The 25,613-nt window shown below is 44.2% G+C and overlaps 1 protein-coding gene across 7 annotated transcripts in view; it reads left to right on the top strand.

Annotated features, from left to right (window-relative positions):
- The first annotated feature begins 4,448 nt into the window (after nucleotides 1-4,448).
- P2RX7 (purinergic receptor P2X 7) overlaps nucleotides 4,449-25,613 on the top strand; it is an 81,430-nt gene continuing 60,265 nt past the window's right edge. For 2 of the 7 annotated variants that reach the window (XM_061141949.1, XM_061141951.1), the window contains exons 1-2: nucleotides 4,449-4,635; nucleotides 23,035-23,180. Coding sequence is in view for 2 of the 7 variants with exons in the window: in XM_061141945.1 (XP_060997928.1) it covers nucleotides 14,732-14,856 (125 nt within the window). In the remaining 5 variants the exon portion in view is untranslated. Of the gene's footprint in view, nucleotides 4,636-14,640; nucleotides 14,857-23,034; nucleotides 23,239-25,613 lie in introns of those variants that run through there. The other 5 variants (XM_061141947.1, XM_061141950.1, XM_061141945.1 and 2 more) reach the window with 3 other exon arrangements.

Consider the following 25,613-nt stretch of genomic DNA (forward strand, 5'->3'; position numbering starts at 1 on the left):
ACAGCCCTGTACCAGGCATTTGGCCAAATTGCAAATGTAAGATATGATAACTCATTTAATCATTCACTCATTCATGTGGTTATCAAACATTCATTGAGCACAGACTATGTGTCTTACACTGTGGCCCTTGATTTCACCATTTACAGTTGAACTTAGAGCTGAGGTGCCAACACCGTATAGACCAGATTTTCTCAGCTCTGGGCACTAATGACATTTTGGGTCAGAGAGTTCTTTATTGTAAGGGGTTGATCTGTGTATTGTCAGATGTTTAGCAGCATCCCTGACCATTAGATGCCAGTAGCCCTTCCCTGGTGGCTCAGCTGGTAAAGAATCCACCTGCAATGCGTGAGACCTGGGTTCGATCCCTGGGTTTGGAAGATCTCCTGGAGAAGGAAATGGCTATCCACTCCAGTATTCTGGCCTGGAGAATTCCATGGACTGTAAAGTCCACAGGGTCGCAAAGAGTCAGACACGACTGAGTGACTTTTACTTACTCACTCACTCATCACTCCCACAATCATGACAACTAAAAATGTCTCCAAACATTGCCAAATGTTCCCTTAGGGTGCACAATTACCCCTGTAATAAACCACTGGTTTAGATAAGTTGCTGTTGTTTAATTGCTCAGTTATGTCCAACACTTTGCAACCATATGGACTATAGCTGGCCAGGCTACATCACCACACCGCACATACCCAGCTCTTGACACAGAGCCTTTCACATAGTAGGTGTTCAATAAACATGTGTTGTCTGAATTAGTAAACAAAAGATGGGGAAAGGATTGTGAGGAAGGTGCCAAGCTAGATGACATCATATGGGCCCAGTGCCAAAGAACTGACGCTTTCAAACTGTGGTGCTGAAGAAGACTCTAGAGAGTTCCTTGGCCAGCAAGGAGATCAAACCAGTCAATCTTAAAGGAAATCGACCTGAATATTCATTGGAAGGACTGATGCTGAAGTTGCAGCTTCAACAGTTTGGCCACCTGATGTGAAGAGTTGACTCATTGGTAAAGACTCTGATGCTGGGAAAGATTGAGGGCAGGAGGAGAAGGGGGCAACAGAGGATGAGATGGTTGGACGGTATCATCAACTCAATGGACATGAGTCTGAGCAAACTCCAGGAGACAGTGAAGGACAGGGAAGCCTGGTGTGCTGTAGTGCACGGGGTGGCAAAGAGTTGGACACAACTGAGCAACTGAACAACAACAATTCGCTCTGCAAAAACACGATCAGGTCATTTTACCTGGGCAAATAAATTCTCCATAGAGCTCTTCTCTGGCTGGGCCATATGACATGCCTTATAGCTGACCGGGTTCCCTGTGAACACAAAGATTTCCTTCCATGCATGGACATGAACATGAACATAGTCGCACAGTTGTGTCTGACTCTTCGCGATCCCATGGACTGTGACCTGCCAGGCTCCTCTGTCCATGGAATTCTCCAGGCAAGAGTACTGGAGTGGGTTGCCATTTCCTTCTCCAGGGGATCTTCCCAACCCAGGGATCAAACCCAGGTCTCCTGCATTGCAGGCAGATTCTTTACCAACTGAACTACTAGAGAAGCCCATGCATGGAAGAGGCTACTCATTCAGGCTACTCAGCTCCAGGTCAAAGGACCATTTCATTGGTACCAGTGGCAGGAACTCTTGGTTTTCCTTTAATATCCATTCTCCTTTCTCAATAAAAGTAAGAAAACCCCCCATCAGATTTTAAGCAAGGAACATGGTCAAAGAGAATAAAGACTACATTTCCTATCTTCTATCGCAAGGAGGTGCGGCCACATGACTAAGTTCTAACTAATGGCAGTGACAGGCCATGCTCTTGAGGGGAAGAACATGCCATGTCCTTTCTTTCTCCTTTCCTCCTTTTTCCATCCTTCTATTTGGAATCTGACTCTGATGGGGAGTCATTTTGAACAATGCTGGTGAGGGTAACACCCTAGAGATGGGTCCCTGATGAACTCATTGCTCAGAGTTGCCATACCAGCCCTGGACCATTGTCATCCAGACTGTAAGTGAGAAAGAAATCCATTTTTACCTTATTTAGGCCACTGTTATTTGGTGTTTTTAATGCATGCAGTTGAGATCTGATCCTACAGTGCCTGTATCAGGACATTTTCAATGGCCTTTAGGCAGAGAAGGGGAAAAAAACAAGCAAAGCAGAGAAGGGGAAAAAAACAAGCAAACAAGGATGTCCGTCCTAGCTAAATGCTAGTTTGAGAGTGCAATGCCTCATTTAATCACCAGGGCGCCATAAGGTAGGTATTAGCCTTTTATAGATGGGGAAAATAAGGCTCAAGGAGGTTAAATAACTTTCTTCCAATCACATAGAAGTAGCAGAGTTGTGAGGTGCACCCAGAACCACCTATGCAAGTTAGCTCCAGAAAATGATTTGCATATTAAAGACAGAGTTCTAATGGTATGTCCTAGAAAAGCTATAGCCTTAGGAAGGGCAAGAACCAGAGTGATTTCAGGGACCACATCAGTTAGAGTTGGAGGACTTTTACTCTATTGCTCTTCTTTTCACTTGATCCCTTAATGTCACTGCCTCTTGATTTATACTCATTTTTAAAAATTTAAAAACATTTTTAAAATGTGTCTTTGTTTTCAGCTGTGCTGGGTCTTTGTTGCTGTGCACAGGCTCTCTCTAGCTGCAGCGAACAGTGGCTACTCTTCACTGTGGTAGACAAGCTTCTCATTGTGGTGGCTTCTCTTGTTGTGGAGCACGGGCTCTAGAGCATGGGCTCAGTTGTTGTGGGGCATGGGCTTAGCTGCTCCCCAGCATGTGGGATCCTGGCCCAGGGATTGAACTCATGCCCCCTGCATTGACAGGTGAATTCTTAACCACTGGACCATCAGGGAAGTCTAATTTATACTCTTGATAGAGAGATCCCAATTGGTCACTGGCCAGCCAATGGTCTGGCTCTGCTTGGCAGCTGCCCATCCTCGTCCAATCAGCCCTGGTTAGGGATATAAAGGGCAGGGGCTGCTGGTTTCAGGTTGAGCTAGAAGAAGTTAGGCATGGCAGAAAAATATATAACCTCTGCTAAAATTAAATCTTTACATATTGGCTTATTGAACCTGGGCCAAGAGCAACCACTGTCTTTGTCTTCTAGGATCTTATATCCTCTTATTATTATTGTTACTATAATTAATAACATATCACTATTAATTAACAGCTGCAATTCACCAAACACTACTATGTACCAGGCATGGTGCTTTTAATGAGTAATCTCAAGTTAATTCCTTTAAGGAAAAGCAGTCAGTCAGAGACCTTTTATCATGTATGGCAACCCAGAGACATTTGGGATGAAGAGGTATGCTTTGGGAGAAGAAGTATAATTATTCAACTTTCACTTATTTGGAGAAACTAAGTGGTAGGTGCAATTGAAAGGAAGGCAATCTCCTGGATAGGCAGATGCTAAGTAGGAGGCTGTTTAGGCATAAGAGAAATGGGGGTGGGAATGAAAAAGAGACAGACAAGTGGAATTAAGTTTGACTGGATAAAGTGGACAGTGAGCGTTTTGATAAGAGCAACGAAATGGGCAGGGAGAGGTTCACAGATCTTCAAATCACGGATTCCCCCAACACCCTCTCCCTCTTTTAGCAGAAGAGAATTGGGGTGATCTCCCCAGCTCTTCTTCATGGAACCTCCTGGAGCTCAGCCTCTTGGCCCACTCTCAGCTAGGGTCCTCACTTCCTGTTTGTTGTACCTGCTCTGTAACATGTCACCATCTCCATGTGTCCGGCACCAGCCTGGTGACCTGATCCCAGTTTCTATCCATTCCATTGGCTTCTTCATGTGGCTTGGAGCTCTTGAGTTGGACTGAGACTACCCTGATGAAAGCCACGTCAGTGACTCCACAGAAAGGGCGGAAGCAGGTCAACATCTTTGACATGAAGATGCTGTCAATTTGACAGGGGCCAAGATAATGAGACTATTTTAGTAAGCTTGTTTGATTGTGAGGAATAAATACTCAGTCACACTGGGTCACTGTGATATAATAAGAAATATATGTTAGGTCTCAGCTCCTGGTTCCTGACACAGAGCTCCTAAATTTCTTGGAATTCCCTGGGTGATAGGAACAACTTTTGTCCTAATGAGGCCACTCTTGGTGGGCTACTGGATAGGTTCAGGATAGGGGATGGTCACCAGAAAAACCAAGCCATGATTAGAGGCTTGAAACTTTTAGTCTCACCACCCATCTTCCAGGGAAGGAAGAGGGGCTGGATATTGAGTTAATAACCCATCATGCCTATGTGATGAAGTCTCCATAAAAACCTAAGCTATGGAGCTTGGAGAACTTCTGGGTTGGCGGACACATCCACGTGCTAAGAGGGTGGCACACCCCAACTCCACGGGGACAGAAGCTCCTGCACTTGGGCCCCTGCCAGACTTTGCCCTATGGACCTCGTCACCTGACTGTTCTTGTCTCTTAGCCCTTAAGGTCAACCAGTAAACATGTTTCCCTGAGTTCTGTGAGCCATTACAGTAAATTACTGAACCCGGGGAAGGGGTCACAGGAACCCCAGTCTGTAGTCAAGTTAAAACCTGGGACTCACTACTTGTGACTGGTGTCTGAAGCTAGGAACAGCTTTGTGGGACTGATTCCTTAACCTGTGGGGCCTGTGCTAACTGTAAGTAGTTAATGTCATAATTGAATTGTAGGACATCTAGCTGGGGAGAGACAAGAGAGACTTGGAAAATTGATTGGTGTGGAAACCCACACATTTGGTGTCAGGAGTGTTGTGAGTATAGAGATAGACAGAGGTTTTTCTTTTAGTCACAATTATTATGCATGTGATCAGAGAAAAATATGTAACATGGGATTTCATAGAAAAAGAAAAAAAACAAGCAGTTGTAAATGGGTCAGCCTTCTTGGACTCCAAAATTAATGAAGAATTCTCTGTTCAGGGTCACTCCAGGGACCCTTAGAGCTGGTGGGTCTTCATGCCACAGTCCCACACTCATCTTCTCTCTGCTTTCCTTCTGTCTCTCTACTTCTACTTTTCATTTCATGTCCTAAATTTCCATCTATGCAGTATAACCTTATTCAATGTTTCCCTCTATTCTCTGTAACACAATGCCCTGTTGGAATTACTGGTTTTTAATCTCTGCTTTAATGACAGAGAAGGTAACTCACTGATACGAGGGAAGTATCTCCCCTCCTGAGAGTGAAATATTCAGCTTTGGGTTTAAAAAGGAGAAGCTTTCATATGGATATGCTGTTAAGTTGGAAAAAAAAAAAAAAACTTGGTTTCTAAAAAAATTAAACAAGCAGTTATCATGATCTAGCAATTTCACTTCTGGCCATATACCCCGAAGAACTGAAAACAGAGGCATGACCAGAAATTTGTACAACCATGTTCAGAGCAAGACTTTTCACAAGAGGTAAACAGGTGGAAACAACCTGAATGTCCACTGGTGGGTGACTGGATAAATAAAATATAAACAAAGAGAGAGGCAGAGTTATTCACATTTTAAAAGGAATGAAACTCTTTTTAAAAAAACTGAAGTATAGTTGATTTATAACATGTGTTATTTTCTGGTGTACAGCAAAGTAATTCAGGTTACACACAAAGATTATATATATACATCTACTTAAACCCAGGTGATTGGTCCGAGCTGCTCATGGTCATTTCCTCTCACTCGTCAGTAAAGGAACAGGCATGTGGCTAACTTCTATTACTAGAAGGTAGAGTAAGGTGGGGATAAGGGCTCTGGAAAAGATTTTTCCGTGACAGAGACAAAGAATCGATCTTTCTTTCTGAAAAGTGAAAGTGTTAGTTGCTTAGTCGTGTCCAACTCTTTGTGACCCCATGGACTACAGCCAGCCAGGCTCTTCTGTCCTTGGAATTCTCCAGGCAAGAATATTGGAGTGGGTTTCCATCTCCTTCTCTAGGGGATGACATTGGATATTCCCAACCCAGGGATCGAACCAGGGTCTCCTGCATTTCAGGCAGACTCATTATCGTCTGACCCACCAGGGAAACCCCTTCTTTCTGAGGATGAACCCAGCAACAAAGGTCATAGGGCAGAGATGTAGAAAGAACCTTGATGATGTTGCCAAGCCACAAAATCAACCCACTCTAAAATTTGTCTTCCCTCTCAATACCCTATTACATGAGATAATAATTTATTTCATATGAAGCCAGTTTGAGTCAAACATTCTATTTCTTTCACATAAAAATCACCCTAAATGACATAATTTTTAACTTCCAGCAAAAGATTAGCCCTGGATCAATGTACATATCCTTCTGTACTGTGTTCATACCTGTCCTGCTAAGACTGATGGAGAAAACAATGGGCCCATGGTCTTGAAGAAACCCCACACACCTCTCTCCCATCCACCATTAGAAGAATGCCAGTTTTCCCCACCCTTTCCCTATCCTCTGTGTTTAGGTTTACAGAACACCTCAGTTATCACCTGAATTGGCCAGCTCTTAAATTTTATATATATATATATATTTACTTAGCTGCATCAGGTCTTAGTTGCAGCATGTGGGATCTAGTGCCCTGACCAGGGATCAAACCTGGGTCTCTCGCATTGGGAACATCTACTGGACCACCAGGAAAGTCCCTGAAGTGACCAGTTCTTGATTAGGAAATGAATTTTAAAAGCTCCCAAGAAAAGCATGTGTATTTGGCTTGGATATATTTGGCTTGGAGAGAAGATTTCGGGATAAAAGAAATCCAGCACCCATGAGAAGGATACAGGAATTACGCCCAGAATAAACTGAGTGAACCAAGTCATTCTTAGGGCTCCGGTTGAGTTTGGGGGAAAAGAAGAAGCTTCTTGCCCTGCACTGTGGGGCTAGCAAGGGATACAAGCCCCAGCAGAAGGGTGACTTTGGTGGAAGGAGAGGCAGAGATGTAGCTTTGCTCACAACATTTTTGGAACAAATGTTGAAGACCAGAATAAAGGCAGTAGATATCAATGATGACAAACTCTAAAACTATCTGAGCCACTCGGCAAGCACTGGTTGGTCTCTGGGTGTGGAGGTGGGAGGTGAATCCTGTAGGTGGGAAGGCCCCCAGGCCTTTATCATAATTTTAGCCAATGTAGACTGTTGCAATAAGACATTCATAGCCTTTGATTCTCAGTACTACCCTGGAATTCCTGTTTTCCTCGTTGGCTCTCTTCTCCTGGTTACCATAGCAACTGTTTTGAATCTTCTTCTAACTCACAGAACCTCCTACTGCTCTGCCTCCCATTCTCTCGCATCCTGTTCTCTCTGCCTCCTATTTCACACAAAAAAATAGATGCCATCTGACTGGGACTGCCCTGACCTTCCTCATTTACCTGCAACTGTACATCAACTTCTCCTCTATCTCACAGATTAGTCAGCAGTGTGGTCCGATAAAATCTTACGGTAGTGGAAATGTTCTACATTTTCAATATGGCAGCCATTGGTCACATGTGACTGTTGAGCACTTGAATTATGGCAAGTGAGATTGAGGAACTGAACTTTAAATTTCATTTGATTTTAATTAATTTAAATTTAAACAGCCATGCATGGCTCCTGGCCACCGTATTAAGACAACGCCAACTTAGTATAACTCAAAGAAAAACATTTTTGAATAAGAGGGCACTAGGATTTCTCCTAACTCTGTGACATCCCTGAGCAGTAGACTCTTGACCAACTTATGAGAATTATGAATTGGGTGGTAAGAAGGAACGAAGTGGGGGTTAGAGAGGCATGTTCACAGGAAACTGCCATGGAGAAATAAAGGTGAAATAAACATCATTTTGATGTGCTGCTTTTAGTAGCTCCAGTTACCAGGAAAGAAACCACAGTGAATCTTGGCTAAAACATTGCATTCCTGAAGGAGAGTAAGAGGCTTGCATCATCATCTTATCATCTATTATCACTGCAAATCCATGCTAGACTTGACACTAAGGCGAAGTTTGAGTGGGAGAAAGAACCAAGCGCCAGCCGGCTACCGGTGTGGTGTAGTTATCATATGAGTTATTTCAAACAACAAAACAGCAGCCAATTATCTTTGCATTTCTACCATAACACAAAATATGTGCAACATGAACAGAATGATGGCTTGATGATCTCTTTTGTGTAGCCGACTCTGTTCAGTTTTAATGATTCTATCACATTTAAAACAGCTGCACATCTTTTTTAATATGAAAGGTTAAAATACCACATCCCTCTCCCACCACCGACCTCCTCTAAATGGCTGGCCAAATGCTCCGAGATCACATTTTTGAATAATTTCTTTCTCCTGTGATTGTAAATGCTTTTATCATACACTAAGTTCCTGCCTATCCTGTGTTTAATACTTGACTCTATTCTGTTCCATTAATTTACCTGTCAAGCCTCCTAACTAGTGCCCTTTAATCCTGCAGCATTATAATCGCTCTTAATATCTCCTGTGGCCACTGGCTTCTTTGTGAACTGCTCTCTCCTTGCCTTCAGAGTGCACACACACCCTTGTCTTCCTCTCCTTCCCTGATGCCTCTGCTGAGTCTCCACGGCATTGGATTCTTTGGGGATCTGTCCTCAGCCCCCGTCTTTGTCACGATGCCCCCTCTCTGGGCCAAATGCCTGCCTCCACTCTTGCCCCTTCTATCCACTTTCCACAGTGCAGCCAGAGAGATTTTACTAAAGTGAAAACAAGATCACGTCACAGCGCTGCTTAGAAATTGACCTATTGCCCTCAGAATAAATTTCTGACTCCTTAACAACAGTAGAGAAGGCTGAAATATACTGGTTTTCCCAAAGTAGACCCTGAGACAGGGTCTGGGTGAAAGTAGCTTATTTGGGATGTGAGCCCAGGAGGGGGAGTGAGGAAGTGGCACAAAGAACGAAGGGAAGGTAGACAATACCCTAAGATTCACTCCCCTGGAATTCTGGAGTTGGGCACTGATCTGGGCTTTCACTTGAATGTGAAAGTGAAAGTCGCTCAGTAGTGTCTGACTCTTTGCAACACCACGGACTATACAGTTCATGGAAATCTCCAGGCTAGAATACTGGAGTGGATAGTGTTTCCCTTCTCCAGGGGATCTTCCCAACCCAGGGATCAAACCCAGGTCTCCCCCATTGCAGGCGGTTTCTTTACCAGCTGAGCCACAAGGGAAACCCAAGAGTACTTGAGTGGGTAGCCTATCCCTTCTCCAGCGGATCTTTCTGACCCAGGAATCGAACTGGGGTCTCCTGCATTGCAGGTGGATTCCTTACCAACTGAGCTATCAGGGAAGCCATCACTTGAATGGTGGACCTCTAACGATGATAGCCTCTGAGAAGCAGACATGGCCAGCGTTTAGAGAGAGACACAATGGGTGGAAAGAGAGAAATGCAGAGGTGGGAACATCACAGCTTTAGACAAATTGGAAGAGCAACCTCAGAAGAGGACATTTTTTGTTTCCTATTCTCCTGATGGGTTCTCACCATTTGGGGCCACATTTTATGCATTTCAGTTCTGTGAGATAACAGTGTTTCCTAGAAACAACAACAGCAACAGCAAAACCTTCCTTTTTTTCTGAAGGAAGTCATTTGACTTTCTGATTCTGTAACCAGAAACACACACAAACACCCTTGACTAAGAAATCCACACAAGCCCTCCAGCCTCTGTTTCATTCAAGACCTAAGCTCCTACTTCACAAGGCAACAGACCACTGTAGCCGTCTCTACTGTCTCCACTCTCATTAATCCTTATTTGCTCTATTATTTCATGGGAAAGTATCCCATTTTGAAGTTGTGATTTGAAGGATCTGTGGGATATTTGGATCTGGAGTTTCATAGACTACAGATGTGGAATTCCAAGGGCAGGTTTGGTCTGGAGATACAGCTTTTTAAAATCTCTCAGGGTTTCGTATTTGGTAAGGTAACGCATATATAGGGTGGAGAAAACTTCACAGAAAGGTAATAAATAAGTCTCTCGACAAGGACTAATACCCAATTCTCTCCCTGGAGACCGTCTTATATATCGTTTCAGACACGGCCAACTGCATGGACATGAGACCTGTACAGTCACATAGGAACCTAGACTTAGAACAGATCTGGGCTTGGATTGATGCCCTGCAGATGCCATCTTGAAATTCCTCATTTTTGAATAAGGGAACCTACATTTTTAATTTGCACTGCCTCTCCTCCAGTTAGGCAGTAGGACCTGTTTCTAGCTATATATCTCAGAGTTAAACAAATAATATACACATTTGCTCCTCTGACCCTCCCCCTGCCCCTTTTTTTAGCTTTTGATGATTCTTAAAACAGTATGTGTGAATTAAAATTTCCAGAGAGAAGATGCAAAAGCTATCCATACTGTTCACTAAATATTTCTGCTTCTGTTTCTGGGCACATGAGGAATATAGAGTGAGACTGAATTTTCTGGTTCCCCAGTGATTGGATGGGGTCAAGCGAGCATTTAAATGCTCATTCAAGGGTTTGAGGTACTGGTTGTTCAATTAGTCTTAGTCTCTGGGTGACTACAATGAGCAAAACCTTCTGGGTGACCCCCCCGCCCATGGTCACTGAATGGATGAAAAATAAACTGTCATTGAAAAAAAAAAAACTGGTATTGTTTTAAACAATGAGATTAGGGAGGTTGCTTGCTATTGCAGCATAACCCGTCCTTTCTTGACTGATAGAAATATTAAAATGCTGACACATAATTCACGGGAACCAACAGTGAGAACCATAGGAAGATAAGGCAAACAGAGAGGCAAAAAAGAGAATCTAGGAGAAGATGGGATCCAGGGGAGTTGTGGAAATCAAGGGAAGAATTTGCTCCAAGCAGTAGAGTGGTCAACAGTATTGAATGTGTCCAAGAGGTCAAGGAAAATAAGAAATACAATATATACACCAAATCTAGCAACTGAGAATTGATAAGTTTATAAAAAACAGTATCCATGGAGAAGGAAATGGCAGCCTACTCCAGTACTCTTGCCTGGAAAATCCCATGGACAGAGAAGCCTGGTAGGCTACTGCCCATGGGGTAGAAAAGAGTCAGACGTGACTGAGCGACTTCACTTTTACTTTTAGTTCTCTCAATCATAGAGAACCAGTCTTCTCTTAAGAAAGGGAGAAGCAGGAGCTGCTTGCTGCCAGCAGTCCCCAAATCTTTTTTTTTTTTTTTTGGCTTTGCTTTTTATTTTCTACATATCATTGAATATAATTAATACTGGTCACCTTGAATTCATAGTTGCAACAAAGGAACAGACCTGAGACATCGCCAGCACTAGCCTAAGTAGAGCTGCCCCCTTTCTCTGCAGTTGTGGTTTACTACTTCCTGGGTTAGAAGAAATAACTGGGAGCTCTGCATGGACCAGACCCTTCAGGCAAGAACCAGTGTGTTAGTAGTGTGAATTAGATATACTGACTACCTGCTCTGCTTAATTGCTATGAAACTGAACTAATCAGCAATTATAAAGCACATACTTTGTTATGTGCTAGGCTCTGCCTCCTGGCCTGTAGATAATTTAAGAAGACCTAGGGAATACCATCAGATGTGCTCATTGTATTTGGGTGTTAACAAAAGCAGATCTAGACAAGCTGTCCACTTAAATGGTACTTTTTGGTCAGAAAAAAATTATTTAAAGATTGTGATTATGTAAAATCACTCAAACCTTTTAGCAAAAATATTTTTTGAAAAATAAATTAAATGCCTTTATAAAAAAAATAATAAAATAAAATAAAAAACAGTATCCATGAAGTGCTGGTGGTAGGGAAATAGTGGACAGAGGTCTGAGGAAGCAGAGAGGGAAGAGCACAAGGGATCAGCATAACAGTTCAGCAAAAACTTTAGAAAAAAAATAGATGTCTTCGGGTGGTGGATGAGGGCAATACTGAAGTGATTTGCCTATTCTGAATATGTCTTAGAATCATACAATATGTAGCCTGTGTCTGGCTTCTCTCACTTAGCATAATATTTATAAGATTCATCCATGTTGTAGCATGTATCAGCGCTCAATTCCTTTTTATGGCTCAATAATCTTCCATTGTATAGATCATATTTTAAAAAAATCTTTCATCTGTTGATGGAAATTTGGGTTATCTGCCTATTCACTACTATATCACTAGCGACAGGTACTCTTGGAAATGAATGAAAGAATAGCACAAACAGCAATGTCCAAGGTTCCAGTGGCTAAAACTCCACACTTCCAATGCAGGGGGCCTGGATTTGATCCCTGGTCAGGGAATTAGATCCCACATGCCATAACTAAGACTGAAGAAAGTGAAAATGAAAGTTGCTCAGTCGTGTCCGACTCTTTGCGACCCCATGGACTATACAGTCCATGGAATTATCCATGCCTGAATACTGGAGTGGGTAGTCTTTCCCTTCTCTAGGGGATCTTCCCAACGCAGGGATCGAACTGGGGTCTCCTGCATTTCAGGTGGATTCTATACCAACTGAGTTATCAGGGAAGCCCAAGACCGAGAACAGCCAAATAAAAAAAATTATTAATTTTAAAAAGAAGCTAGACAATTAGTCCCTCATCCCTCAGCACCTGTGCTCCAACTGTCAAGCTTTACTGTGGATCTCCTCTTCATGCAGATGAAGATAACTGCATTATTCAGAGTCCTGGCAGGAAAGCAATGGTGTACTCCAGCAAGATAACTAATGATGGGACCATTTACAGAGGTGTGGGCAGAGTTCAGAAAAACCATTAAGAGATGGTGAGCCCCCTGGGGCTGGCAACCAAATCTGAGCCTGAAGGGAGAAGGAGGGAGTGGTGCCCAGAAGTCCTACCATGTGCAGTTGGGTGGAGAGAAGTCAAGAAAACACATATCTAACCTCACTGTCCTCCTGTTCTCCTGCCTCCTGAACTGGGAGCTGGGAGGTAAGGGAGTCCCTGACACAGCAGGTGAGAAAGTAAAAATCAACTCAGATTGGAAAAGTAAGAATCTGCCTGGCTACTTAGCAGGCAGGAAGAGCAGAAATGGATAAATTCCACTGCAAAGGAAACAAGAAACAGCATTTCTGTATAGCTACAAGATGATAATGGAGAAGGAAATGGCAACCCACTCCAGTATTCTTGCCTGGAGAATTCCATGGACAGAGGAGCCTGGCGGGCTACAGTCTATTGAAGTGACTTAGCACACACAAGGTAATAATACTCCCCATCTTTGAGTGAGTGGCTGCTGCTTTGTTACTCACTGAGAAACGTCATCCTCTAAAATCACAGACTATCAGAAACTTTGCTATTTGAAATTACATCAGTAAGAATGAAATGTTCCTGGGCTTTTACTGGTGGTCCAGAGGTTTAGAATCCACCTTGCAATGCAGGGGACGTGGGTTGGATCCTTGGCTGGGGAACGAAGATCCCACATGCCTCGGGGCAACTAAGCCTGTGTGCTGCAACGAGTGAATCTGAGTGCTCTAGAGCCCATGCACCACAGTTAGAGAGTCCATGCATCGCAATGAAAGATCCTCCATGATGCAACAAAGATCCTGTGTGCTGCAACTGAGACCCAACACAGCCAAATAAATAAATATTAAAAAAAAAAAATAAAAAAGAATGAAAGTTCCTCTTTTGCCTGGGGAACCTAAGTCATCTTGACACAGAAAGGCAGTCTCGATTTGCAGCTCAGGTGCAGAACTTCCGATAAAGGGTTTCTGGAAACAACAGTCGACAACTGTCTTAGCTTTATTGCTTCCAAGGAAACAGGGCCCTGGGTCCATTTTGCAATCCAGATCTGAAGTTGGCCGTTTCATATAAACCTGCTTTGCTCTGAGCCTGTGAAAACTTATGCATGCTCATGCTCAGTTGCTCAGTCATGTCTAACTCTTTGCAACCCCACGGGCTGTAGCCTGCCAGGCTCCTCTGTCCATGGGATTTTCCAGGCAAGAATGCTGGAGTGGGTTGCCATGTCCTTCTCCAGGGAATCTTACCAAATCCAGGGATCAAACCCTGTGGCTCCTGCATTGGCAGGTAGATTCTTTACTACTGAGCCACCTGGGAAACTTGCTTTCATTTAAATTTGATCTAAACTCCACCTTTCCCAGAATCTGATGAGAACTCCATCCCTTTGATTGATGATGTACATGCCTTCATCAAATGGACTAATAAATCTAATTTTGTTGGATGGCAGGTTTGTTTCTTTTAGGCTGACTGGGTAGGTCATAGGTTGACCTCCCAGGGCTTATTAAAGCAGGGTGGAAAGTGTATCTAGAGGCTTGGCAGGAAATAGTCCCCACAGAAATAAAGTCCTCTCCCAAACCCAGCCCCCAGCAAAACAGAACAGAGTGTTGTGAAGACGTGAGGGAGGGAGGAGGGGGGAGACCTTCATTCATCCAGTGTTCACATACATCTGAGGCTGAATAAAGGGTTCTAGAAATGAACCGATCTGTCTCTGGGTGGGCCTTGAGGCAATGGAAAGATCTGGGCTCTTTACTAAAGCACAGTGGGTCTCCTGACATTTAAAGGGTTGCCCCTTTACCCCAGCTGAAATGAGCCAAAAAATAGTGAAAGGAAAAAGGGGATAAGGCAGAATTCTTAAAATGCCCTTCCTTTGAACACCATCTTTGTGCAGGCATCTGGGGGAGGCCGGCTGGGGCGTGGGCATCCGTAGCACTTGGCTTCACTTGTTTATTCCCTGACACTTCTGGGGCAATTGCCAAGACCCGCCCCCTCTCTGCCGTCATTGGGAGGAACTCAAACTTAAAGCCTTCTGCTAAGAATCCAGACATTTCACTCTCCTCGTCCTGGCGGGTCTGCTGTGGCCGGTCTGGGAGGGTTGAGCCCTGGTCCAGCCCTGAGTGGACAGCGAGCCTCTCACCATGACAGGCTGCTGCAGCTGGAATGATGTTTTCCAGTATGAGACAGACAAAATCATCCGGATCCAAAGCAAGACTTATGGCACCATTAAATGGTTCTTCCACGTGGTGCTCTTTTCTTACATTGGGTAAGTGGGATGTGGGGATGACCCTAAGTCTCTGCAGTGGCTGGCAGCACAGAAAACCTCAAGGTTCAGCTTCTGGGGCACATCCTGAATTCCTTGAGGTTTTAAAATCTGAGATGTGAGGCTGACAGCCAGCTGGGGAGGAGTGGGAGTTGAGGGAGGAAGCAGCAGGCAGGAAGAAGCAGTGCTAGTCGGCTGCAGGAAGAAGCCAATGGAAGGGAGTGTGACACTTTGGGTTCTAACCCAGGCCTGCTGGGGCAAGCTGGGCCAGGGCATGCCTGGGGAAGGTGGGAAAATGCAGGGCAACACCCTGGATTCCAGCACAGGAATCAAGGATTCAGGGTGCGCCTGGTATAAGGCTGTCATCTATGTGAGTCATCACCACTTCAGGGAGGAATAGGATCAGACCTGTAAATTCACTTTAGGCCCTCCCAGGTGTCAAGAAGACCTTCTTTGATTTTTTTTTTAAACATCTTATTGAGGTATAATTCACATACCAAACAAGTCACTCATTTAAAGTGTACAATTCAGTAGTTCTTAGTATAGTCAGAGTTGTGCAAGCATCACCATAATCAATTTCAGAATGTTTTCATCACTTCAAAAAAACCATTCCCACATCCCTTAACCATCACTTTCATCCACCTATTTCCCTGCAGCTCTAGGCACCCACTATTGTATTTTCAGTCTCTGTGGATCTGTCTATTCTGGATATTTCATATAAATGGAATCATGCAATCTGTGATCCTCTGTGTCTGGCTGCTTCTACTTAGCATTGTGTTTTCAAGGTTCATCCATGCTGGAACATGTATCTCTACTGCATTCCTTTTTTTGGCTGAGTAATACTTCATTATATGGATATACCACTGTGGGGTGGAAATCTGGGTTGTTTCCAGTTTTAGGCTATGATGAATGGTGCTGCTATGAATGTTTGTGTGTGAACATGTCTTCAGTTTTCTTGGGTATGTACCTGTAAACGGAACTGGTGGATCCTTCGGTAAACTCTATTTGTAACCTTTTGAGAAACTACTCAGTTGTTTTTCACAGCGGCTGCACCATTTCTTTTCCCACCAACGTATGTTCCCTTTTCCCCACATCCTCATCATTGCTTGCTATTGTCTGTCTTTTGGAGTATAGGCATCCTAGTGAGTGATTAACTCATTGTGATTTTTAAAAATATTTTATTTTTGGTTGTGCTGGGTCTCCATTGCTGCGTGCAGGCTTTCTTACTGCAATGGCTTCTACTGTTGCAGAGCACAAGCTCATGGGCTTCAGCAATTGTGGCTCGTGGGCTCAGTAGTTGTGGCCCATTGGCTTAGTTGCTCTGCGGCATGTGGAATATTCCCAGACTAGTGATTGAACCATGTCCCCTGCATTGGCAGGCAGAATCTTATCCACTGCACCACCAATGAAGTCTTCATTGTGATTTTTGACTCATAATTCCCTAATGGCTAAAGCCCCCCTGCTCTCTGTGATGATGGCGGTGATGATGATAACTTGAATCTATTAGGAGACAGTGTAGTTTACCAGTTAAAGGTTAAAGCAACTTATTTCATAAGCCTGGCTAAGTTTCCTTGATTAAGTCACTTAACCTCTCAGAACCTCAGGTTCTGTATCTGTTCATAGCACTGTTGCGATAATTACACAAGAAAAGGCCTGACAAGCCCTTATCGATGCCTAGTGTAGGGTAAGAGCTTCACAAATGATAGCTCTTTTTTAAAAATAATCTTTTTGAATATAATAGGTACTTTCATAAACACTCTCTCCTTTGACTTTTAAAGTAACCATGCCCAAGCTTGGATTTGAGATCTGGAGATGTGGATTCAAAAATCCTTCACTTTTTTGAGCCTTGATTCCTCATCTGTAAAATGGGGATAATGGTTGTGAGAGTTAAAATAATTAATAAAATGTAAAACAGCTGTGAAAAATACTCAACATATGGCCAGGCCTTACCAAGTGTTAGTTCTTCTTCTTAATAATATTACTAGGATGATCATTATTTGAGTCATATGTTTACTATTCAATAAATAATAAGCATGTATGTTAAAATTCTAAAATAAAACATATTACTTGGACCAGATATCACTGAACAGATAATAAAGAACATAGTTAGCAAATGCTCCCTTATGAGTCGATACATAGATCACATGTCACAATTCCACACTGTGATGTGGGTTCCCGGTATTCTCGGGTCTAGCACGCAATGTCTTAAAAGCAGATTATTGTATATATAAGAACAGATTATTATGAGAACACCTTACAATAATAAATATTTTTCTTTCATATGGTGTAATTTTATCTTAAGAGCATTTAATTCCCTCAAGTTCAGCTGTACATGATCCACAGAAGCATGGAGACAGAGCACAATTTATTTATTTTTTATTTTTTAAAATTTATTTATTTTAATTGGAGGCTAATTGCTTTACAATATTGTGGTGGTTTTGCCATACATTCACATGAATCAGCCACAGATGTACATGTGTTCCCCATCCTGACCCTCCCTCCCCATCCCATCCCTCTGGGTCATCCCAGTGCACCAGCCCTGAGCACCCTGTCTCATGCACTGAACCCGGACTGGCGATCTGTTTCACACATGATAATATACATGTTTCAGTGCTATCCCACCCTCACCTTCTCCCACAGAGTCCAAAAGACTGTTCTATACATCTGTGGAGATAGCACAATTTAAACAGTGCAATGATTCAACAACTGGGTGCCTGGGACTAAGCTCGTGATGGGGTTCCCTCAGTCTGTTCCCGCATGCTTCTCATAAGAGTGAGCATCTTGCCACCCTACCTGTAAATGTTTTCCACCCAAAACATCCCCTAAAATAAGCCAACTCCTTCACCTTCACCTAGAGCAAAACTGGAAAAACAGCAGTTTGTTCCAGAGCTGAAGGGAAAACTGGCTCTGATGAACTCATGGGGAGGTGGAAGATCTGTTTGCTATGCTTTGTGGACAATTTAGGGTCTTACCTGGTGGCTCAGCAGTAAAGAATCTGCCTGAAATGCAGGAGACCCAGGTTTGACCCCTGGGTTGGGAAGATCACCTGGAGGAGGGCACGGCAACCCACTCCAATACCCTTGCCTAGAGAATCCCATGGACAGAGGAGCCTGGTGGGCTGTAGTCCATAGGGTCACACAGAGTTGGACACGACTGAAGTGACTCAGCAGCAGCAGCAGTAGCGGTGGACAATTCAAGGATTTACCATAGACAACTTTAACAAGGCACAATTTTTACCTTAAGTGCTGACTTTACAAGATAACCCCCACATAAAATGCTTCTCCACTGTTTATATTTTTAAAATATAAAACTGAAGAAAAAGTACTTCCGGCTTTGCTTTCTCCCCTCTTTATGTTAACCGTATATTTATTTACATCTCACTGAATGAAGTCCCATAGAACACTGGTCTCCAACCTTTTTTGGCACAGGAACTCGCTTTGTGAAAGACAATTTTTCCACAGATAGGGGGTGGGTGTGCGCGGTGGGGGGCTGTGTTTCAGGTGGTAATGTGAGCAATGGAGAACAGCAGATGAAACTACCTTCCATGGCCCACAGCTCATCTCTTGCTGTGCGGCCCGTTTCCCAACAGGCCACGGCAAGTATGGGTCAGTGGCCCAGGGTTTGGGGACCCCTGCCATAGAACACAGCTTGGAAAATGCTGCCTTACAATGTACTGTGAGGCCTCAAGTTGATATAACTGCAGCTAGGCCATCTGTGAAATGGGTAGACCCACGATGCACAGGGATTGGGGGAAGGTAGTTGACATCAAATAGGACTAATGTGGACCAGATGCGGAAATCCAGACAGCTTTAGGTAATACTCAGGATACATATAGCAACAGGGGGAGGATTCTGGTCATGGGGTCCTGGGTTCAGAGGCTGTCTACACTCTGGCTGAAAAGGCAAAGAGTCAGGATAATGAAAGAAGACACGGAGGTACAAGGCAGGCAATAGAGGAAATAAGACAAGAGGCTGATCAGCATCTCACAGTCCCTCACAACTGGGTTCAGATTTAGAATCAAAGGCAAGGGCTGTGGCTACAGGCAAGATGGAGCAGCTCCAGATTCCAGGGCTCCGGGAGTGCGTGAAGAGGATACTGAATAGGACTGTGTTAGGCAGAATTGTTTGGCTACTACCTGACAGAAACCTAAGTCATGTTAGCCGCCAAGCCACATAGGGGGATTTATTCTCACGTAACTGGGCAGTGGAAGAGACGGAGCTGTCCTCAGACACGGATGGTTAGAAAAGTTCACGCTTTGTGAAACTGTGGGGGCTGGGTCTCTCTCCACACAATTTTTTTTCCCCATTTATATTTCTCTCTCCACATCTTGGCTCTATTTCTTGAATAGGCTCTCTATGTAGCTAGATGTCACATTCACATCCCCACATCCTCCCCTTTTAGCAACCCCAGAGGAACAAGCAAGTCTTTTCTGATAGCTCTGACAAGAAATTTACAGAAAAGACTCTGACTGGTTGTGCTGTGCCATGCTAACTTGCTCAGTCATGTCCGCCTCTTTGCGACCCTATGAACTGTAGCCCGCCAGGCTTCTCTGTCCATGGAATTCTCCAGACAAGAATACTGGAGTGGGTTACCATTTTCTACTCTGGGGGATCTTCCCGACCCAGGGATCCAACCAGCATCTCTTATGTCTCCTGCATTGGCAGACGGGTTCTTTACCACTTGCGCCACCAGGGAAGCCCTGACTGGTTGAAGTCGCTCAGTCGTGTCCGACTCTTTGGGACCCCATGGGCTGTAGCCTGCCAGGCTCCTCTATCCACGGGATTCTCCAGGCAAGAATACTGGAGTGGGTTGCCATTTCAAGCTTGAGTTAAATATCCATCCCTGAACTGTTGGTCCTTTATTGGACCGGAACCTGGTGGTCCAGAGTCGACGATGAGAGAGTGAAAGAAGGAAGGAGGCTAATATTCCCTGGGTTACGCAGGTTCCCAGCTTTCGCGTTCCAGGGAATCAGCCAGAAATAGAGAGATAAAGAGAGAGAGGAAGGGAAAGAAAGAAAGAAAGACACTGGGACCAAAGCTCTGATGGAGCAAAGGTGTTCTAATCAACATGGCATGGGCATATATACTGTCTTACAAAGTAGTTACTCTCAGCAAAGATAAAGATTAAAATTCCAGACTTAGAAAACACAAGGCGATCCCTATTAAAGAGAGAAGAGGGTTCAGTTCAGTTCAGTTCAGTCGCTCAGTCGTGTCTGACTCTTTGCGACCCCATGAATCGCAGCATGCCAGGCCTCCCTGTGCATCACAAACTCCCGGAGTTTACTCAGACTCATGCCCATACAGTCGGTGATGCCATCCAGCCATCTCATCCTCTGTCGTCCCCTTCTCCTCCTGCCCCCAATCCCTCCCATCATCAGGGTCTTTTCCAATGAGTCAACTCTTTGTATGAGGTGGCCAAAGTATTGGAGTTTCAGCTTAAACATCAGTCCTTCCAATGAACACCCAGGACTGATCTCCTTCAGGATGGACTGGTTGGATCTCCCTGCAGTCCAAGGGACTCTCAAGAGTCTTCTCCAACACCACAGTTCAAAAGCATCAATTTTTTGGTGCTCAGCTTTCTTCACAGTCCAACTCTCACATCCATACATGACCACTGGAAAAACCATAACCTTGACCAGACAGACCTTTGTTGGCAAAGTAATGTCTCTGCTTTTTAATATGCTATCTAGGTTGGTCATAACTTTCCTTCCAAGGAGTAAGCGTCTTTTAATTTCATGGCCACAGTCACCATCTGCAGAGATTTACTTATCACCATAATGAGAAACTAACAAAGGAAATGCCTGGATTCCTCAGTCCCCTGGAAAGGAGGAAAGGCATGCCTCTCCTCTTAATTCCTGAATATTCAGGAATTAATAAGGGCCATAGGTTTCCTGACAGATCCAAAACAGCACACAGGAAGCCTCCTGACACTGAACAATCAACCCTGTGGCCAGGTGCACGGTGTCACCTGATTGGTGAGTCCTGGCTCCTGTGGCAGGAATTAGGGAGAGGGCACAGAGCTGAACCATGTCCTGTAGCTCTTAGAAAAGAAGGATTCTGCTGCCAGAGGAAGTAGGAAAAGTGGGTGGAAGGAAGAGACAGACAAAAACCAAAAAGCCACTACAGGTCCTTCCAAAAGCCAGGAATTCCAGGGACTTCTGAAGGCTACAGGTCTATCCCTGGCTTGTCTCAACCCCGCACCTGGGCTGTGGAGACTCTGCCCCAAATTACTGTCAAGGTTGGGAGATTGGTATTCTCAACAGAAAGTGCCTCTGAGAATCAGCTCCTAGTTTTCCAAGACATACTCTGTTTCATCTTCTGGCCTCAATGAGATGGGAAGAATGGGATAATGATGACTACACTCCAGGAAAACTGAGATTCAAACACCTGAATGGCAATAAAGATAACTTCTTTCTACTGTTAGCTTTATTTATATCATCTCATTTGATGTGCTGGGACTTAAGTATTCTCTTCATTATTTCACAGATAAGGAAATGAAAACTATGAAAGATGGAGTTACATTATAAAAAGTCATCCAGTTAGAAAGTGAGTGAGTGAAGTCACTTAGTCGTGTCCGACTCTTTGCGACCCCATGGACTGTAGACTACCAGGCTCCTCTGTTCATGGGGTTTTCCAGTCAAGAATACTGGGGTGGGTTGCCATTTCCTTCTCCAGGAGATCTTCCCAATCCAGGGATTGAACCCAGGTCTCCCGCACTGTAGGCAGATGCTTTACTGTCTGAGCCACATTTCAGTCCAAAACAAATGTTCTTAACCCACAAACCATACTGCTAAAGTAGTTATCTGTCAGACTTTGAAAGCCCAGGCACTGGGTCTCCTCAACATTTAGCCAATCAATCTTCCTTTTCACCAGGCTCTTCTTTGTCTTTCTGAGTTGACCAGGGCAAGTGAGGGATGAGGATGGAGGCTGGGATGAGCATTCCATCACTTTGTCTTTCTTCATTGTTTATTCATTCCCCCAATGTTATTATTTTATTTTGTATATTTATTTATGTGGCTGCATCAGGTCAGTTGTGGCATGCGGGACCTTCACTTGTGGCATGCAAACTCTCAGTTGCGGCATGTGGGATCTAATTCCCCAAGCAGGGATTGAACCTGGGCCCCCTGCATTTGGAGCACAGAGTCCTAGCCACTGGACCACCAGAAAAGTCCCCATTCCCCAAATTTTAGAGTATCTACTATGAGTCAGACACTATTGTTTAATGGCACTAGAGATTATATTAATAACAAGTCAGTGAAACAAAGTTCTGGCAACTCATTGCATTATATTCTAATGGAGGAAAGAGACATGATAGGAAAATGCAGAAACATAATAAAATGTCTGATGGTGTTAAGTGCTATGAAGAATAATAAGTTGGGGAAGAGGACAGAGAATGGGCATATGTGTGATAGAGGCATATGGGCTGAGATCTGCCCAAAGAAAGGGAACAAGTCATGAAATATCTGGAAGAAGAGTGTTTCTGATGGAGGGAATAGGAAGTGCAAAGGCCCTGAGGTGAGGACTTGATTGGGTATTCACAGAAAAGCAAGGAGGTCAGAGCGGTAGAAGCAGAGTGAACAACGTATTGAAGGAGAGGTAACCTGGGTGGAGATGGGAGGACAGATCATTCAGGTCCTTGAAGGCCACTCTGAGTTCTTTGGATTTTATTCTGAATGAGTTGAGAAGCCATAGGAAGATTTAAAGCTGAGAAGTAAAAGATATTGGTGTTTTCTTGGGAAGATTTCCCTCTTCGCTGGAGACTAGTCCTCTTAAAAGCTTTTCCAATAAATGCAGAAGAGCAGGGAAGGTTGAGAGAGAAACGGGAGAACAAACTCCACTCACAACTGCTTCTCCCTCAAGTTAGCCTCTGCCCAGGCCAATAACAAAGGCAACATTGTCCTGCACAGCCTCAGGCTGTCTGTCACCATGGAGATGGTGCTGTTGTGCTAGTTTGCAATCACTAAATGTAGCTCCTGGGTGGCTGCCCATTTCCGGAGGGTGACCACACACTTGTGTGGCTGGGATTCCTCCTGTTGAATGGAAGTGAGTCCACCGCACAGGCAGAAAGAGTCACCAGAGGCCAGAGAGGGGCAAATCCAACTCAGGCATGGCCCCTGCCACTTGAGGGCAACAGAAACATGAAGATATCTGCCATGTTCTCAACCCACCCTGGGCCCCTTAGGTGATGCAACAGAGACAGGAAGGCCCAGAGAAGACCCACTTCAGGAGGAGACCCCCTCCATGAGAAGAATTGAGCCACCTTATATATGAGGCCAAGAGACCAGCAAACACAAATGAATGGAAGCCAAAAAGAGGAACAGTCAAAAGGTCAGTGTGTTCCAGAACCTGGTGAGTGAGAAGGAAGGAGCAGGAGCTGAGGACAGAGGTAGGCAGGGGCCAGGGTTGGGATTTGTTTCTCAATGCCATGGGAAGCCACGAAAAAGTTTTACACAAGGGAGTGAAACCATTTGATTCAAGCTTTTAAAAGCACTGTCAGGCCACTGTGCAGACTATAGATTATTGGGGGGCAAAAGGGGCAGGGATGGGACCAGAAAGAAGGCTGTTGGAGCCACCCAGAGGAGAGAAGGTGGTGACTTGGACTAGAATGGGGCAGTGCAGCTGGAGAGAAGTGAGCAAATGGGCTATGTTTTAGAGGTGGAACTGACAGATTTTCTAGAAGGCAAAGATGACTCTAGGTTTCTTGGTGGATGATGATGCCTTTTATCAACATAAAAGACCAAGAAGAGGCTAGGTTGCCAACTAACACAGCATTGTTAACTATGTCAAACTATTAAAACACCTCAACTACTACCATATTTTAGCTTCCCTTCACTAAGGTCTAAACCAAAACATTAAAAAAGCTAGAAGCACAGAGTCTTTAAAAAAAAAAAAAAGATGGTCTTTTTAAGTGAATGATTTTCACTTTATGAAGAGCTTGTCCTGGTTTTTTCATTTCAGTGCAGAATGGCAGAGGCTTCTCTGTAGACCAGCTGTCATGTACTGACAGGCTTCTGGCCACCACACTCAAGCCCCGCTTCCCACCAGAGTAGAAATCTCCCAGCCCCCCTGGGTTTTGAGCACCATGCTGGGAAGAGCAAGGACCAGATTACATAGATTATTCACAGTACTACACATGTCAACTAACTGGTGTGAAAAATGCCAGAGAAGTGGAACTAGAGAAGCCAGCAAGAATCCAACTGGGTACTGGCTTGAACTTCATCCTAAGAACACTGAGAAAGGAAGAAGAGTCTTTCCTACCCCACTCTCAACATTTTATTATGAAAAATTCCAACCATAAAGGAAACATCAAGGGTTTTATAGATTCAGAGTTCATACTGAGGGTTCATAATTTCATTTTAGAGAAAGCATTCTACTTTCAATATGGCAATACCTATTGAGAACTACTGAGTGCTTAGCATGAGCCAGATTCTGTTCTTAGCTTATGACATGTATTAGCCTGTTTGATCCTTGTAAATAACCCTACAGAATTGGTCCTCATAGTGTGCAACCACGATTTTAATAGCATAACTACTGGGAAATTCCCAGGTAATGGGTTCCACCTCTTGACTGTAAGTCATAACTTAATTTCCCAGCCTCCCTTGTAGCTAGGACACAGGCATGAGACCCAAGCTTTTCAAACATACGCAACATGCAACAAAGCTTTGATACACAGGAAATAACATGGGTGGTGAGCATGAGCAGAATTCATCTGAAGGAATGTATGGGGCTGATACCAGCCTTGACTGACACCATAGGGGCCACTTCCTGGACCCCATGTTTAATAGAGATCCCACCCTGGCCCTCCGCTAGCTGTGAGCTTCCCGATGGAGTAAGGAGCCTGTGGGACTGTATTAGTTTTCTATTGCTACATAACAAATTACTACAGACTCACCTAAAATACTGCCACTTATTAGCTCACAGTTCTGTAGGTCAGTAGTTTGGACCTGGCATGGCTGGGTTCTCTGCTCAGGCTCTCACAAGGTTGAAATCAAAGTGTTATGCTGTGCTGAGTTCTCACCTTGGGACTTGGGGGAAAATTCACTTCCAAGTTCATTCTCCCTGTTGGTAGAATTCAACTCCATGCCATCATGCGACTCAGAGCTCTGCTAGCCAGGGGCCACTCTCAGATCCTAGAGACCACTTGCATTTTTTATCGTGTGGCCCCCCTCTATCTTCAAGCCAGTGATGGCACAATGTTTTCATGCCTCAAATCTCTGACCTGTCTTCTGGGACCAGCCAAAGGAAATTTCCTACTTTTAAAGGCTCGGGGACTTCCCTGGTGGTCCAGTGGTTAAGAATCCGCCTGCCAGTGCAGGAGACATGGGTTCAATCCCTGGTCCAGGAAGATCTCACATGCCACAGGGCATCTAAACCTGTGGGCCACAAATACTGATGCCTGCACTCTAGAGGCTGGGTGCCACAACTACTGAGCCCACGCACCACAACTACAGAATCCAGTGCACCCTAGAGCCCTAGAGCAACAAGAGAAGCCACTGCAATGAGAAGCCTGCACATGGCAACTACAGAGTGTAACTAGCAACTAGGTTACCACAACTAGAGAAGGCCCCCAAGCAGCAATAAGACCCAGTGCAGTCAAAAGCAAATGAGTATCTTTTAAAATACACTAGAAGGAATCGATTGCAAAATAAAGGAAACAGAAGAATAGAAAAGTGAGCTGGAAGATAGAATGGTAGAAGTAACTGCCACGAAACAGAATAAAGAAAGAAGAAAAAAAGAATTGACGATAGTCTCAGAGACCTC

This window comes from Dama dama, chromosome 5, assembly GCF_033118175.1.
Source record: "Dama dama isolate Ldn47 chromosome 5, ASM3311817v1, whole genome shotgun sequence".
Taxonomy (NCBI): Eukaryota; Metazoa; Chordata; class Mammalia; order Artiodactyla; family Cervidae; genus Dama; species Dama dama.